Source organism: Osmia lignaria, chromosome 3, assembly GCF_051020975.1.
Source record: "Osmia lignaria lignaria isolate PbOS001 chromosome 3, iyOsmLign1, whole genome shotgun sequence".
Taxonomy (NCBI): domain Eukaryota; kingdom Metazoa; phylum Arthropoda; class Insecta; order Hymenoptera; family Megachilidae; genus Osmia; species Osmia lignaria.
In genome coordinates this window covers 7,829,745-7,844,388 of record NC_135034.1, presented here as the reverse complement: position 1 = coordinate 7,844,388, position 14,644 = coordinate 7,829,745, and the positions used below count along the sequence as shown (strand labels likewise).

General features: G+C 42.7%; 1 protein-coding gene across 4 annotated transcripts in view; it reads right to left on the bottom strand.

The window, feature by feature from the left end:
• Positions 1 to 14,644, bottom strand: part of LOC117605448 (telomerase-binding protein EST1A) — an 83,574-nt gene that overhangs the window by 58,276 nt on the left and 10,654 nt on the right. For all 4 annotated transcript variants that reach the window (XM_076687981.1, XM_076687982.1, XM_034326811.2 and 1 more), the window contains one exon: positions 7,053 to 7,198. In XM_076687981.1, coding sequence (XP_076544096.1) covers positions 7,053 to 7,198 — 146 coding nt within the window. The remainder of the gene's footprint in view (positions 1 to 7,052; positions 7,199 to 14,644) is intronic.

The following is a 14,644-nucleotide window of genomic DNA, read 5'->3' as shown; positions in this document are numbered from 1 at the left end:
TAGAAAAATTCCAACGATTAACTGATTTCACTTCTAATTAAGAATTGAAATTAGATTCGAATTCAATTGAAAGAATCAACAAGAGAGCTGAATCAGAAATTTAATAACGTTAATGGGGAGCGAGACTACGATCCCCATGCATTATATTCACCATAACGCAGACGTCAGATCCAAAGGCGAATAATGGCTACCGGGCCGAGGGACAGACTGGATTAATTTAATGTACGGTGATCCAGCAGGATTCGCATCCGTCCTAATGACGTGATAATATTCGGATGTAGCCGTGTCTGGGCGGATGCGAAGCTGAAAGGTCATTGAACGTGACGAATCCAAATGGACAATACACCATAGTTTGAACGATTTGAACGAACCGATTACTAATAATAAAAACGATTAAAATTCTATTTTCAAAATTCTAAAAATTTCATATTAAAAATCAGAAACAATTGAAATTTTCCTAAACCTTTCCATAACCAATTCGCAAAGTGATCATCCCAAACCATCAACCACGAAGCCATTCCTCTCAAAGCCTCTGTTCGCTTTGTTCGTTCAAGCAAATGTCGTGAAAGAAAATTACCCTCGTTGGTAGCTAGTGCCAGGACATTCTTGGGAAATGCTCGAGGATGAACCCTGGTGTGGGAGCAAGCGTGAAACCGAAACGTTGCACGCTCGAAAGGTAGACGGAGCAGCGAAAGCAAAGGAGCAATAATTCTCGTGTTTTAGAGAGGCAATTTCGCGTCGAGTAAGCGCACACGAACACTGGATTTTCGAGGGCTGTACTTTTCGATAATTTATGCCAACGAGTCCTGAGCTCCGCTAGTTTCTCAGAAACGTACTCGCGTCCTCTCTCGCCTCTCCCTATCGGTAATATAACTTCGGATTCGCGCGTGTTCGGCATACAGGAGACACTTTTTTTCTGGCCGAAATTTGTCGAGCCTAAGCCAAGAGGGCTGGCCAATTTCAAGATGCATCTTGTATCGCGATCGACAACCGTGCTAAAACCGTACGAACTTACGGTTTTGCGGCGAAAAAGAACGCGTACGAAGCGTGCTCGAGGCGATACACGACGAGTTTCCGATACTTTTCGAAGCCAGATACGTGAGACGGATAAATTCTGTAGTTTTTTCGAAGCCAACCTCGAGAACGAACCCGTCCCTCCAGGCTTACGTTACGTTTTCGGCTGGCATATAAAACACGTCTCGATACGGTGGTTGAATCTTTCAGGGAAATAAGAGAAACGCGAAATTCTGTATAAAATCGACGACGCGAATCGGTGTTAAAATCCATGCAATTTCATATCTTAATTTACCCTGAACTTATACAGACAAAAATTCCGAAAACAATCGGTAAGTTGTAACAAACCACAAACTTCAAGGGTCCACTTTAATAGTTATTCCCCTCCCTGTAATTGAGTATTCATCTCGATTCGAACCATAAACCTTCGACGGAGCTGTGTAACAACTTAATCGAGTAAACTAAATCGAGATGAGAGGCAAGGCGATAAACGATCGCCGAGAGGGGTTACGGCCGATAAAAACGGGAGCGACCGTGGGGGGAAACAAAGGTAAAAACAATGAGGCAATTTAATAATGTTGGTGCATGCGGTTAGCCACGAAAGTGCGGCTCGGTACCATCCAGAGAGCGAACGAGAAAGAGGGTATATATACCTGCAGTTACGGGACGTCGAACAACGTTCCGAGTGGAGTACGTGGAAAACAACGCGCACAGGTACACACAGGTACCTGGATGCAGATGATCCGAGATTATAGACATTAGGGACATTAGCCTCGGCGTTATATGATTGTTCGTTGGCCGCCGGTACACCGGGGTACCCCACACGCGAGCATTTACTCCGATACCCAAGGAGGCATCGTCGCCGCTTTAATACGCGCCTTTCGCGGCGGGTAAGTGATTCGAGACGCGTAATTTGCGAATTTCAGTACGCAACACTTGCTATGTCGTCCGTACACGCGTTTCTCCAAGGTTTTGGAAAAAAGAGACCTTCGATGAAAATTATTTTGTAAATTTCAAACAAAAGCGCAAAGAAAATTGTGATAAATTTAAATTATTAAGGAGAATCGTACTCGAGTATACAGAATACAGGAGAAGTTGAAAGTTATAATAAATGAAAAAGTCCTCGACCCCTGGTACGATCAACCTAGCCGCTTCTATCTCAATTATCCCCTAAACGTTTTCCACAACTTCCGTCTTGTAAACCGCTGAAACGTACATAACCAAGGAAAAATGATTTCCATGTACATGCATCCTGCATGCCGAAACAATAATTGAATAACTGAATTCCCTTTCCCTTCCCCTGTATTCTCCCTTATTTCTATCAATAAATCGGAAGTGACCTTTCATCTGCTGGCTCGCGATGGATAAGGATGAAAGTATACACGATGAAGATAACAAGGTAGACCAGTAGAATTACGTACAAAATGACGAGGGAATTAACCGGCTGTCTATCGTATTATCGCAAATAATACTGGTTTGGTAGCCGGTACAGTTAGATGTAATTAGACGAGTATCGGTACGAACGCATCTACGAATCTTTCGACGCTCGTTTCAATCGATTTTTCGTAAAAACTACGCGGGACATCGATCTGACCCATGTCTCTGATCCTTTTTCACCACCCTTTGTTACGAATCACCGAAAGCTGACGAGGGTCGTCGGATGGAACAAGAATCTCCCTGTCCTCCGATCGAATTTCAACCAACGTACAATTTCGGCCCCCTCGAGAGAGCTTTTCGACTCGACCAGTCGCCACCTTTGGCGATCCGATTACCCGTACAGGTGAGTTGTAAGGTGGTCGCGCGAAAGGGGACAGGTAAAAAGGAGATAAAAGAAGAATCGTTGTACCGGTGCTATTTATACAAGGATCTCGTTGAATAACTCGTGCAATACGTTCGAACGACATCGATCTCGATCTGTTATCAGCGCGATCGTGAAGAGAACTGGATCTAAGGCGGTACGAATGATACAACGCGAATGGGACGTGTAACGGACTCTCGTGTTTTATACGAATGCAAACTGCCATTCCATATCGCCGACAGTTTTACGACGGTCGCGCTAATCGCATTTTCATTTCAAATTAAACTATTAGCCGGAACGCTTTCCGCGCGTATCACTGACGCTGAAATGTTTACTGGTAGCACAGAAACGGACGTCTCCAGGATGGCATAGTTTAATCATAACCATTAATTTTTTTAATTGAATTATTTAATGCGCCACTTTATGCTGATAGTAAAATATAAATGGCGTGTTCGAAATTGTGTTCCTTTTCTATTTCTGTTTGAATTAATTGAGTATCGCGATGGAAATCTTTCTCGTTCTATTTCTTAGAGACGCGCATGTACCCGAAATTTTCAAGTTCTCCGAGTATTTCTATAGAATTTCTTCGAAATACCATTACAGAGGCACCAAATGAAACGAAATTTTTCGACGATTTTAATCTCTCCGTCAATAGAATCGTATATTTGTTTTTTTTTTCTTTTATTAACCGTGTTTCACCTGACGTTCCCAATCGCTAAAAACGAAACGTCTCTTTTCTTCGGTCAAAGCGTCGAGTCATCCTTGAGACATCCATCAGATCTACTTCATCCGAGGATGGAATTGAAAGCACTCGAGTCGCCAGCGAGTAGTAGCCGAAGATATTGCACGTGGAGCAAGATAATCCACGTCCTGTGCCGGCTACTCCAACGATGAAGAGATTCCTCGGCGGGAAGGGTAAACGACCTTCCCTCGGCACCTCGCCACGAGAACACATAGCCTCTCGAGGCACGGGTTCGGTTGTTACCAATCAAGCCAGGATCTAAGAAATCCCAGCGGTAGATTACAGGATAGCCAGTTCTGGAATTGTACTTTTCCATCGTTTGATTCGTCTTTTCATTCCATTCGCTTTCTCGGTTACCTCGGCCGATGCTTTGTCTAATGTTGCGGTTCAAACCTGCCCATCCTCTCGATTCGTAATTTTTACATCTTCCTGCTGGCTTATTAGGTGGAATTTATCGAGCCGATTTCCACGAGGAACTCTATCGTTCCGATGGATTACTCTTTACCTTTTGTTAACGCATCGACGATCCGTATCCGGGGAGACTCGAATAGGGCTCTGAGTTAATTTAGATCGCGCGGTTTATAAGAGGATCACAAATGAAAGCGCGACTGAAAATCGTAGTATATCAGGATAATAAAAGCAGGACTTGGCAACATTTCCTCGCGTTCAACCGTATGACAGCAGCACGTAAACTTAACGGCCTATTACCAACCTAGTGTTTACGATTTCAATTACTAGTCGCCTGATAGCCGGTCATCAAACGTGCGTGTCACGGATAAGGTTAGTCGCCAGCAAGTGTTTCGTTGTCGCACGCCACTGATAATTTCTCGATCGTTTCTATCGACCGGACGATCAGGAAGTACTCTCTGTACGAGTTCGATCATTCGATGCTGGTATAATTAAACCGTACCGCGAAGAGAGCTACGGGAAAGGCGGAGTGAACTGGTTCGTTAGCGGGAGAGAGATCGACACGACGATTAGAAATAAGCACACAGCAGCTACGTGCATGTTGCCAACAGAAAAATATTAACGATGGTTTATCGAACTATGGACTCGCTTTCAATCGAAGAAAACCTTCGGTTAGGCTGATCGTACCTGTAGAAGTTGCGCACAGAAGGGTGCTTTTGGGTGCAAGAAATCTTGGCTTCTAGATAAATGGAATAAAAATAAAATAGAATACTAAAGAAATGAATCTTGCTCTGGGTGGCAGAAAAAACACTAAAGAACCACTTACCCTGAAGAAAGCACCTTTCCCTAGAAATCCCCGAGGAGGATCAATTTTCTACCGAGAAACGCAACTGTGTAGTTAAACGTACAACGGGAAAGAAGGAAGAGTAGCAGGTGCAAAAGGCCCGCGCAGACGGTTTTACATCGGAAATAGACTAGTAAAAGTTGAACCGTTGATGACGCAGAGTAGCATCCTGAGAGCAGCGAGTCCTTGACCAAGGTTTTCGCTCTCCTCTTAGGAATTAGTGATAATTATACGAAGCTAGCACCTGCACGCCAGCCGCAAAAAGCCCAGGATCGACCCTGTTGCTTTTGCACTGGACTGCGGTGAGTCACGGTACCAGAATGACTGGATCGAGGAGCATTAAGCTAACCTACCTGTACTGCGTGTCTACGAACGAAATTGGACGAAATAATGCAGGAAATCGAAGAAAAAAGGGTTTCGTCGATTGAAAGAGGCGGGGCAATGTTTCTTTTTTATTTTCTATCCTTTTTACTTAGAAAGAGATAACTAATTTCCGTTTTCTATTCAACTTCCTGCGGTCGAGGGATACCGAAGAGGATCACCTGTGAGCCACTTCTTTCAGTGAAGAAAATCAAAGAGGATTCTTATTGCAAAATAAAAATTACTAATTTCTGAAAAATATTCGAAAAATAAAACTGAAGTATACGCGTGTGGAAGGCGAGCCTTCCAAAAATATCCCATCAAAGTAGAAAGCTTTGCGGTCGTATATCGAGCGTATGGTTGGAAACTCCGGGAAATTCGAGCACGGGATGAAATGTACGAGCAGAGAGCCGCGTAAAAGTCAAATAAAAAAAAGAAAAAAAAAAGGAGAAGAGCTAGAACATCCGACTGACCAACGCGAATCGCATTCTTATACCCATCAATTTTACGCCACCGAGAATTTCTTCTGGGTATTGAGTCGTAAACGTGGAAATTTACGGACACCGCGTTTTCGACGGGTATGAATAACACATTCAGCCGAAATGGCAAACCACTTTCACGCCCACGTTGCTCCTGCAAATTTCGCGAAGCGGCCCAAGATTCCCCTCGTAAATAATATTCGAATTGAGGTGGAATACGAGGCGAGTTGAGAAAAGAGGAGTGGATCGTTGTAAATTGACGAAAACATATGATTCTTGGCGGAGACTTTTAAAATGGACCGACGAATCCTTTGCCGTTAAATCTACCAATTACTTTTGAAAGAAATATTAATTTTCACCGTGGCACTCGATCTATAAGGTCCCGTTGCAAAGATACATCAAACGATAAAAATAAATATTTAAAAAAAACGCGGGTTACAGTTAATCCAAGTATAATGACAAGTGGAACCCGATTGAAACCTCAGTCAAAAGTTAAATGATCGTCGATCGGATGAACCGTAAACAGGTCCGATCGATAATGAAAAATAAGAAAGGAGAGGAAAAAATTGATGACACAAGAGGAACAAAAGGAGGACGAAAAAAGGAGCAACACGAAGAAGGTTCGAACGAGTTCAGCTTCGATTCGATAAAGAGAGCTTTGATGTACGAGCACGGACGGGCAAGCAGTTTGTATCTGCGAGTCGCCGCGTCTGAAAATGAAAAGATCCCCGGGGACGATACGTTGGATTGAATTCGAATGGCTTTTGGCAGCGGGCGTAGTCGTTATTCTGATTTATTGCGGCCGTTCGCGGTGCCCACAGTGCCGACAGAACGACGCGAAACAATAAAGCCTGGCCAAGCTGAGTGCTCGCGTAGCAACGTTAAATAACGAGACGGCCCTGGCCGTGAAAGAGATTCGATCTAAAGTGCCGGTTACAACATTGTCGTAACAACTTTCTTCTTCTTCTCCTTCCTCTTCAGCTTCGTCCATCTATCGCGTCCACATTTTATCGATCAACCCTTGCGTGCCGCGACTCGCGACCGACTATCAGCGGAATTTTTTTTAAATTCCGTCAAATTTAATAAATAGGTATATGAATCATTTTTAACACCATATTCACTGTGGCAGTTAACGTGTTAATCTTAGAAATAAATTCTTAAAACATCCTAGTATATTTTCAACAGAATCCCTTTGATATCACGAACATTCCATTACACGAATCTATATTCGAATCGGTTCCTCTTTTGCATTCGCAACGCCAGTATTTCTTCCCCGAATAATTCCGCGACGATAACCGTAAATCGTGATCGGAAATTCTACCGTTTCGCGTGAGAGGAAAATATCTATGTTTTCCTTCATTTCCCGAATGATCACGGTATACGTACGAAAGAAGATATCTGACTTACCCTTCAGCTGCGTCGACTCGATGGCGAACATGTTCAATGCGAGTAGCTGAAGAAGTCTCGTCCCAGGAAGTGGTAGAGGCGAATGCTGAAGAAGCGCTCTGAACTCTTTCAGCATCTGAACACCAGCCTCTTGAAACGTCTCCATCCTGAAATCAAAATTATCTAGTAATTAGTACCTGTCCTAATATTTCAAATTGCTCTTGTAATTAAATTATATTCAGAGCCTTCTGTCCAGCCTTAATGTTTCAATTATTCTTATCTCGAGAAGACGAGCAATTTATTCAGACAGTTTGTTTGATTAAAAAGAAAGAAATGTTAACCGTGAAGTCAATAGTGACCGACGAGAAATCAAGCTGCGAACGATGAATGAATAAATGAACGTGCCAGCCAGGACTCGTATCAATCTCCCGACAGGATCGTGCATATTTCAGACATTTTGGTCTGGATAAGGACATCGACCCGTCCTGATACAACGAAGGACGTACTTAGCCCACGTCACTTCCTGCTTTCTTTGTTAAATATCGAAGGGATCGTGTTAAATTTAAACGAGATTACATACCCGTTGGCTATTAATCGTGGCTATTAAACACGCGTTTGCTACGTTTAAATGCAGATTTATAAGACTGCGAATCTAATTACAGGTAGCGCTGCATCGTTCGCACGAGTGGAGCTTTAACGAAGGTGAAATAAACGCAGGAAATGAATGCTGCTGTAACAGAATACACCTAATTATCATGAAAACACTATTCTATTATTGTTATTCATCATTGAAGTATGCGATGGTGTTACAATTTAATTATGAAAAAAATTTAACGATCTTTCGATGACGTTGTGTACTTTTTTTTCTAAAAGACTTAAAGATTGATCAAGGAACACCATTACGTTGAGCTTCAAATGCTCCAGCAAGACGTTACCATTGATCAGATTAGGTGCAACCAATTTTATCAACAGTAACGATCCACAAAAACCTGTTCAGAGGTTAATCTTCGCGAAAAGAACATTTTTGTCGGCGCTTTTGAACTTGTCGCTGTGCTCGTTTTGAGAGATCGTCGGGGGTACTTGAAACTGCAATCTGTCCGGTCTTCGAATCGACCCACGTCAGTTCCGGTATGTCAGATGTTGTAATTTGTCAGAAACAAACCCGTACCTCCGTTCTAACGTATTGTACTTCTTATACGTTAACCCTTCAACGACGGAGTCTCGCCAAAAGTTAAATGGAAAATAATTTTGTGCGTCCCAAAGTGAAGTTCAACTCTATTTTCTCTCGAACCATCGATGCATGCGATAAATAAATCACCGATCAAGATTCAGTAAGCGTTTCGCGATTATTAACGTTGAAATCATTGGAACTGCGCTGTTAATCTCGGTTGGCTGAATTCGAATGATAAAGGGGAACATTGCGGCTCCCATGAGAGACATACTGAAGAGCCGTACCCTCGTAAACATGGCTGGAGGAACGTGAAGGTGAGATCTCACGTAACGAGGCGCTATCTTTCCCACAACCTCGATCTCTTGTTCATGGCGCCCCGTGCTACCTGCTGAATTTACGCTATGGAACGAACACATCACACCCTTGGGATTGAAAACTAGAGAAAGGCCACTTATGCGCCAACTTCGGGATCAACTATCCGCCGAACAGAGCTTTAATTTACACCTAATCGCTTCCAAATATATATAAACTCACCGAATCGGATATCTCTCTACATTTCATTCGCACCGTGTACGGAGCCTCGAATTTCCAATAAAATCGACGGCGAACGTAAAGGCGCGTTACTCAAGGCCGAGGAATCCCTTGCGTAAAGAATGAAAGAGGAAACTCAACTTAGCGCGAAGGGATGCAGTAAAACTCACCTCTTTACTAAGGATCCATAGAAGATATTCCAATTTCACAAGCGAAGACTGCGCGACCTTTGACACCGTCGAAGGGCTTGTTTATTTCAGCCCAGGTGCCGCTTCGATATTACACGAAACTAAAAAATCCTGGATCCAGTGGATCCAGTTACACGTTCACCAACGTTTATGGTAATAATTTTATTTCAATGTTCACTCGATTCACGAGGCGCGAACAACCTTTCGATCGTTTTCGCTCTTGCGGAAATACACGATCCTTATTCGGTTACCCGTAAACTCGCGATCGATTCGCAACTAAACATCTAATATCGTCGAATTTTATAATCCCCCGAACATGCATTAGGTGTTTGAATTTAATTCTGACCAACAGTCAGAAGACAAAATAAAATTTATAATAGACTCTCGTTTATTTGATAAAAATGTATCAGAAATGTTTGAAAATGCATACGAAGGTAAAATCGCCCACGTGACAATATAACGATAATCCGTTATGCTAAAAAATGATCTAGAGTACCATTGATTCGACCACTTGCAATTAAAAAGTGGTTTGATTGCACCGCTACCCTAATCAGTTTTCAAACTGTAATCAGGTTCAAATATAAAATAACGATCTGCATCTAGAACTCTACCAGAACGGTTGCTGAAGTCACGAAACTCGTCGGTCAGGTGTACCAGCGACCGATTAACTTTACGACGCTTTGATAGACACTAAAAACATGATTAACACACGTGTCTCGGGCAGGTAACGCGGACTTAATAAGGGTACACTCGGTTAAGGTGCTATCTCGATGAACCATGCCAGCAGCGATAAACAAGCGCTCCTTTCACGTTCAAGGCGCCATTCGATCGTCAACGACACTGTCAACGACCGCTTTCAAGCGCCCTTACCTAAAATGGAAACAGCATTCTCACGATAGCGAAACTGTTCCATTTGCACAAGATCATCGCCATGGGAATCCATTACTTTAACGAAGACGTTACACCTGTTTCCACCTATCAACCTCTTTTTATATAATATTTCTCGCCACAAACTAATATCAATATTTTTTGGATTAATTAAAATCAATGCCAGCTATTACTATTCATTGCAATGCCTTCGAGTCATCGAAAATGTAAAAATTTCGTTTCAAGGAAAATGATAAAACGACTGCTCGCGATTTGGTGCGAGGACACAATTGGCACCGCGATCACGCAACCGAGGAACCATCGAGCGTGCGGGGACTGTAAGGAAGAAATCCGCGACGAAAGAGAGAGGGAAATGCAGAGAAAGAAAGAGGATTGCACTTTAGGGCATAACGGCATCCGCACGACCCACGGTCGCCGTGTCACGATGATGCAAGTCGGTGTTTCTGTGTCGATGCGGAAAGCAGTTACCCATAGAGAAAGCGACGGAAACGAAGCGAGGAGGAGTTAGAGAAGGACCAAGCGTACACTCGGTGAGCTTTCTTCTGCTGAAGCCAGCACAGCCCCCGCGGCAGCCCGCGATGTCCCATCGACACCGAGCAACTCTATGACTAACAAGTTTGCACTTTAGCGCATAACGGGGCATTCCAGCGTCTTCCATAGATCATGGTCCATGACCCACGGATTGCGTGGGCCGGGCACCATAACCATTCCTCGCCGATATAGCGACGGCGTGGTCCCGGTACCACGAGCATTAAGTTTCCAGCTTCTTCGTCTTTCGTCTCATCCTTACCACTTCCTCGCGTATGCAGACTTCTCTCTTCGCGAAACCAGACTTCGCCGCTTCGCCGAGTCATCATTCGATAATCGTGATAACGGAATTATTCGCGAAGTTGCACTCACGGCTTCGATCCTTCTTCAATCTGATCGAGAGTCTTTGAAGCAGCCGCCTCGGATGTAGTTACTTTTAGCAGAAGTCGCAAAACCATAAATAGAACAAGCTTCCACGTAGAGACGTAAAAAAATGGTGAAATGGTGAAAAATGATGAAAATATACGCCGAAATCCCTAAAAGGAACTGAATTCACCACCTCTTCAAAGACTTCAAATTGAAGATCTAACAAGAAGGCCTTGATTTTTCTTAAATTTCTCGACAGTTTAAAACAGTAAGACGATTTATCTATAGAATGCAAAATAATATATTTACCTACGAAGGATTAATGCATTTAATATCACTATATTTTATAATATCATCCAGGCACTTTATCCTTATATGTTCCTTAATGCACGATCATTTTCAAATAACCTAACGGTGCAACGTTATCACCGATACCCCGAAAGGTCCTCGATTCTTCGTCCCCTGTTTATAACCATGGTTTACGCAACGCAGAATCTTTTTCGCGGACGTAGTTATCTCGGTGTGTCGCGTTACCTCAAATTTATTTGAGCGACGCTCAAAGGTCGTTCGAAGAATGCTATAAATCGTAGCCTTTAACGATTGCCCAGTTCTTTCAATAAGTAACTGGTAATGTCGGATGGAAGCATACATCAGGAAATCACCTCTTAGTACGGTAAGGTCGTCGTGTAAGTAAGAGTCTTAGGTCAGGATGCCAACGCTACCGCGCGATGCCCCACACGAGGAGACCCTATAAGCTGTAACCGACCACCTTACGCTCTATTGACACCCAACAGACCTAAGAACCGGCTGTTTCGGAAGATGCCTGCCAGAGATAGCTTGATTACCGTGAATGTGGAACGACGTAACACCTCCGACAGCCGTTACAACGCTACTCCTACTACTGTATTCACCGGTGTAATTTGTGCCCGTTATTGTAGTCACGATTGCGGTGCACATGAATACCAAATTTCTAGGTTTAAGTTATGAAATATGTATTTTTTTTTTTTCTTGGATTAAATAAAAGATACTGTTGATCAAGAACTACAGCGAATGATATATTTTCAACGACAATGTAAAAAGCTTCTCGAGCAAATTACCGAAGGTTGCAATTTAAATTATAATTCGCTCATAGGACGTGTTATCACTACTGTATCCCTAGTTGGTAACACAAAGGCGGTAAATCAAAATTTGCCAATCGATTTAAATATAAGCACAGGTTTCCTCGAAGGCAAACAAATTGTCCTCGCTTTCTCTAGGTTCTCATCGTCAGTTCAACGCCCATAGAGGAGCAATAAATCGATGGCAACGTGATTACGAGCGAAGATTAATTGGCTATCAATATCGTAGCCTGACGATAGAAATATAATGCGACCGGATATTATCTCGGTTACAAAATCTAAATTGCTCGCTCGCCACCATCAAACTACCATTCCCGACACCGGTACGCGATTATCCCTCGATGCATTTTTTGTAATCGTAATTATCATTAATATTGTTCCTATTATTAAGCGAATCGTCGGGCAGACGAATTTCCATTACGCGTGGGCGTTCGATCGAGGATGATACCGATCTACGATTCGTCCCAGTCTACCTTCTTTTTTTTTTTTTTTTTTTTTCACAATTCACGGCATGCTAATATATCGCGTTTATACCGGCCGTGAAATTAATTTCAAGCAACGATAGACCGTGCAAATTGACATCGGCGACGGTCAACTTGCTCTAATTAAGAACTTTACACGGATCGAGACGAATCGACGAAGATCCTTTCTCGCGATAACGCGCATAATAAGAGTCGACGGAGGAAAAAAGGATCGGCTCGATATTGAAAATTCACGGATGAATGATACGCCGTGTCTTACGGACATAAATATCCTGTCATTCAATTTACTCCTGTCCACGGTGCGGCCTTTTGTTCTCGCGTGCATTCACATTACACGCGCGAAAACACGTGGAAGAATTCGAGCGATGAAACGCGCATCTTGGATTTTTCCATTTTAATAAAGAGCGGACACGATGAGGTAAATTTTCGTTAAAATACAGGAGAAAATAGATAAAAGTACCGCTAACTCCACCACACCCACTGCTCGTATAAATTCAAGGCGAAGGAAATCGAGGTGGTTGAATAGTAGGAAGTCTATTACAAATGACACGCATTACATCTAAATCCAAGCGATCTGTAATAAGGTGTCAAGCCTTCGGGGCTTGTTATCGTCGCCCATCGAGTCAATATCGAAGAGTAGCCTGACGAATGCACGGGATTACACTGTTAACACCTGGAGGCCAGTCTCGAGGGGATACGTTTCAATCGAGCCTGTTTCGAAAAAGAACTATCACAGCGTGGTTAGGAAAAGATAACCAGAAGATACGTGTAGTAATTTTCGCGTTACAATTTTATATTCCTATCTCTCTCTGACTCTTTCCAAAGAGGGTTGCGAAAAATGATTCACCCATCATCGTTGAATCCCCGAAGAGGCACGATCGAATACCAGGGACAGAATTGCAATTTTAGCTAGAAATCGAGATTACGGAGTTAAAACGGATGCTCTCGTAGAAGGGGATTTAATCAACAACCAGGCAAACGGTGAAGGGAGATTGGTGCGTGCATTAGAAAATCGATACGATTGCGAAATCGAGGATGGTGAAGCCACGAACTACCGATGGGTCGAAGAGGTTTAGCAAACGGGAGGCCTGAACGAGCAAACAGAGTTCGTAAACACATCAGCAGCCAGTGCAACGCTGGCTTAATAAGCAGCTCACGGTATTATAGATGATCTCTTTATTGACCGCCATAAATCAGAGTTAAGAGCAGGCATTATTACTAGCAAGTACATTATCCGGTACGTCGAGAACCGGTGATAGAACGGGGTCCCCGGTTACTTCGTCAAAGACACCTTAGCCAGGAACTGAACTCCATGGCACAGGTAACTGAAGAGTCTATGGGGTGCACTACCCAATGATGGAAAATAAAAATATAATAAAAGAAAGCGCACTCGGTATTTTGACTTGCGCGTAGATAGTTACTGTAATCATAAAATGAAGAACAGGAAGAGAGGAAGAGGTGGTTAAGATTTTAAGCGGATAAACGAGACGCGTCTTTTGTTACGACCGAAAATAACTGACGGTCTAAGAAGATTTCAGTCTCAATGGAAGAGGGATTTTTCAATTAAAGCGAGACAAATATTCTCTCGTTCGAAAGCGAAGGAGCATCAGGATCCATTATGGATACGAAGAGCAAAGCAGTCTAAAAAGGGATGGATGCAATTCTATCAAAATGCGCATCCTATTTCGGTGAAAGAAGAGAAGGATAAGGTGCGCCTCGATTCTTACAGAGGGCTTCAGCGAACATCCTTCTGAATAAAGGAATTCGCTGTTGAAGAAAGTATCTGTTAATCCTTGCGAAGGATTAGGATTCGGAAATTTATTGTAATTATTCGGTCGACTCGAGAAACCTGGCCCTACGATAAATCAAGAGTTTAGGCGCTGCTATGTTTTGAAGACTGCACTTTTCTTCTTGTAGTAGATATTTCTTATATTCTTTTAAAAATTATTTCGAAAGATTTATGTAGTAGCTGAAGAAATAAATATTCTTGACCCAAAACTGCATTCATTATTTGTTATCCTTATCCCGCCTCAAAAAATAAGCTAATCCAGCCTAAATAAACATTTCTAACAAATTGCTACAAAGTTTTATGATAATCAAAGGATCCTGGGTATTTCACCTTAAATTAAAAAAAAAAAGAAGACTGGAATTATCAGATGGTAAAATGGAGATGCTAGAAAGATTCAACATGTTGTCCGATTATCACAGGGAGTTGAAAACGACTATCAGAAGATTATCGACAGACAAGAGGAATCCAGATAGTCATGGCACGATGCATACGTGCAGTCGGTTGTTGAAGATGGTCGGGTTCTGGTCCGAGGTTGCGGTGTCCAAGGGTGTC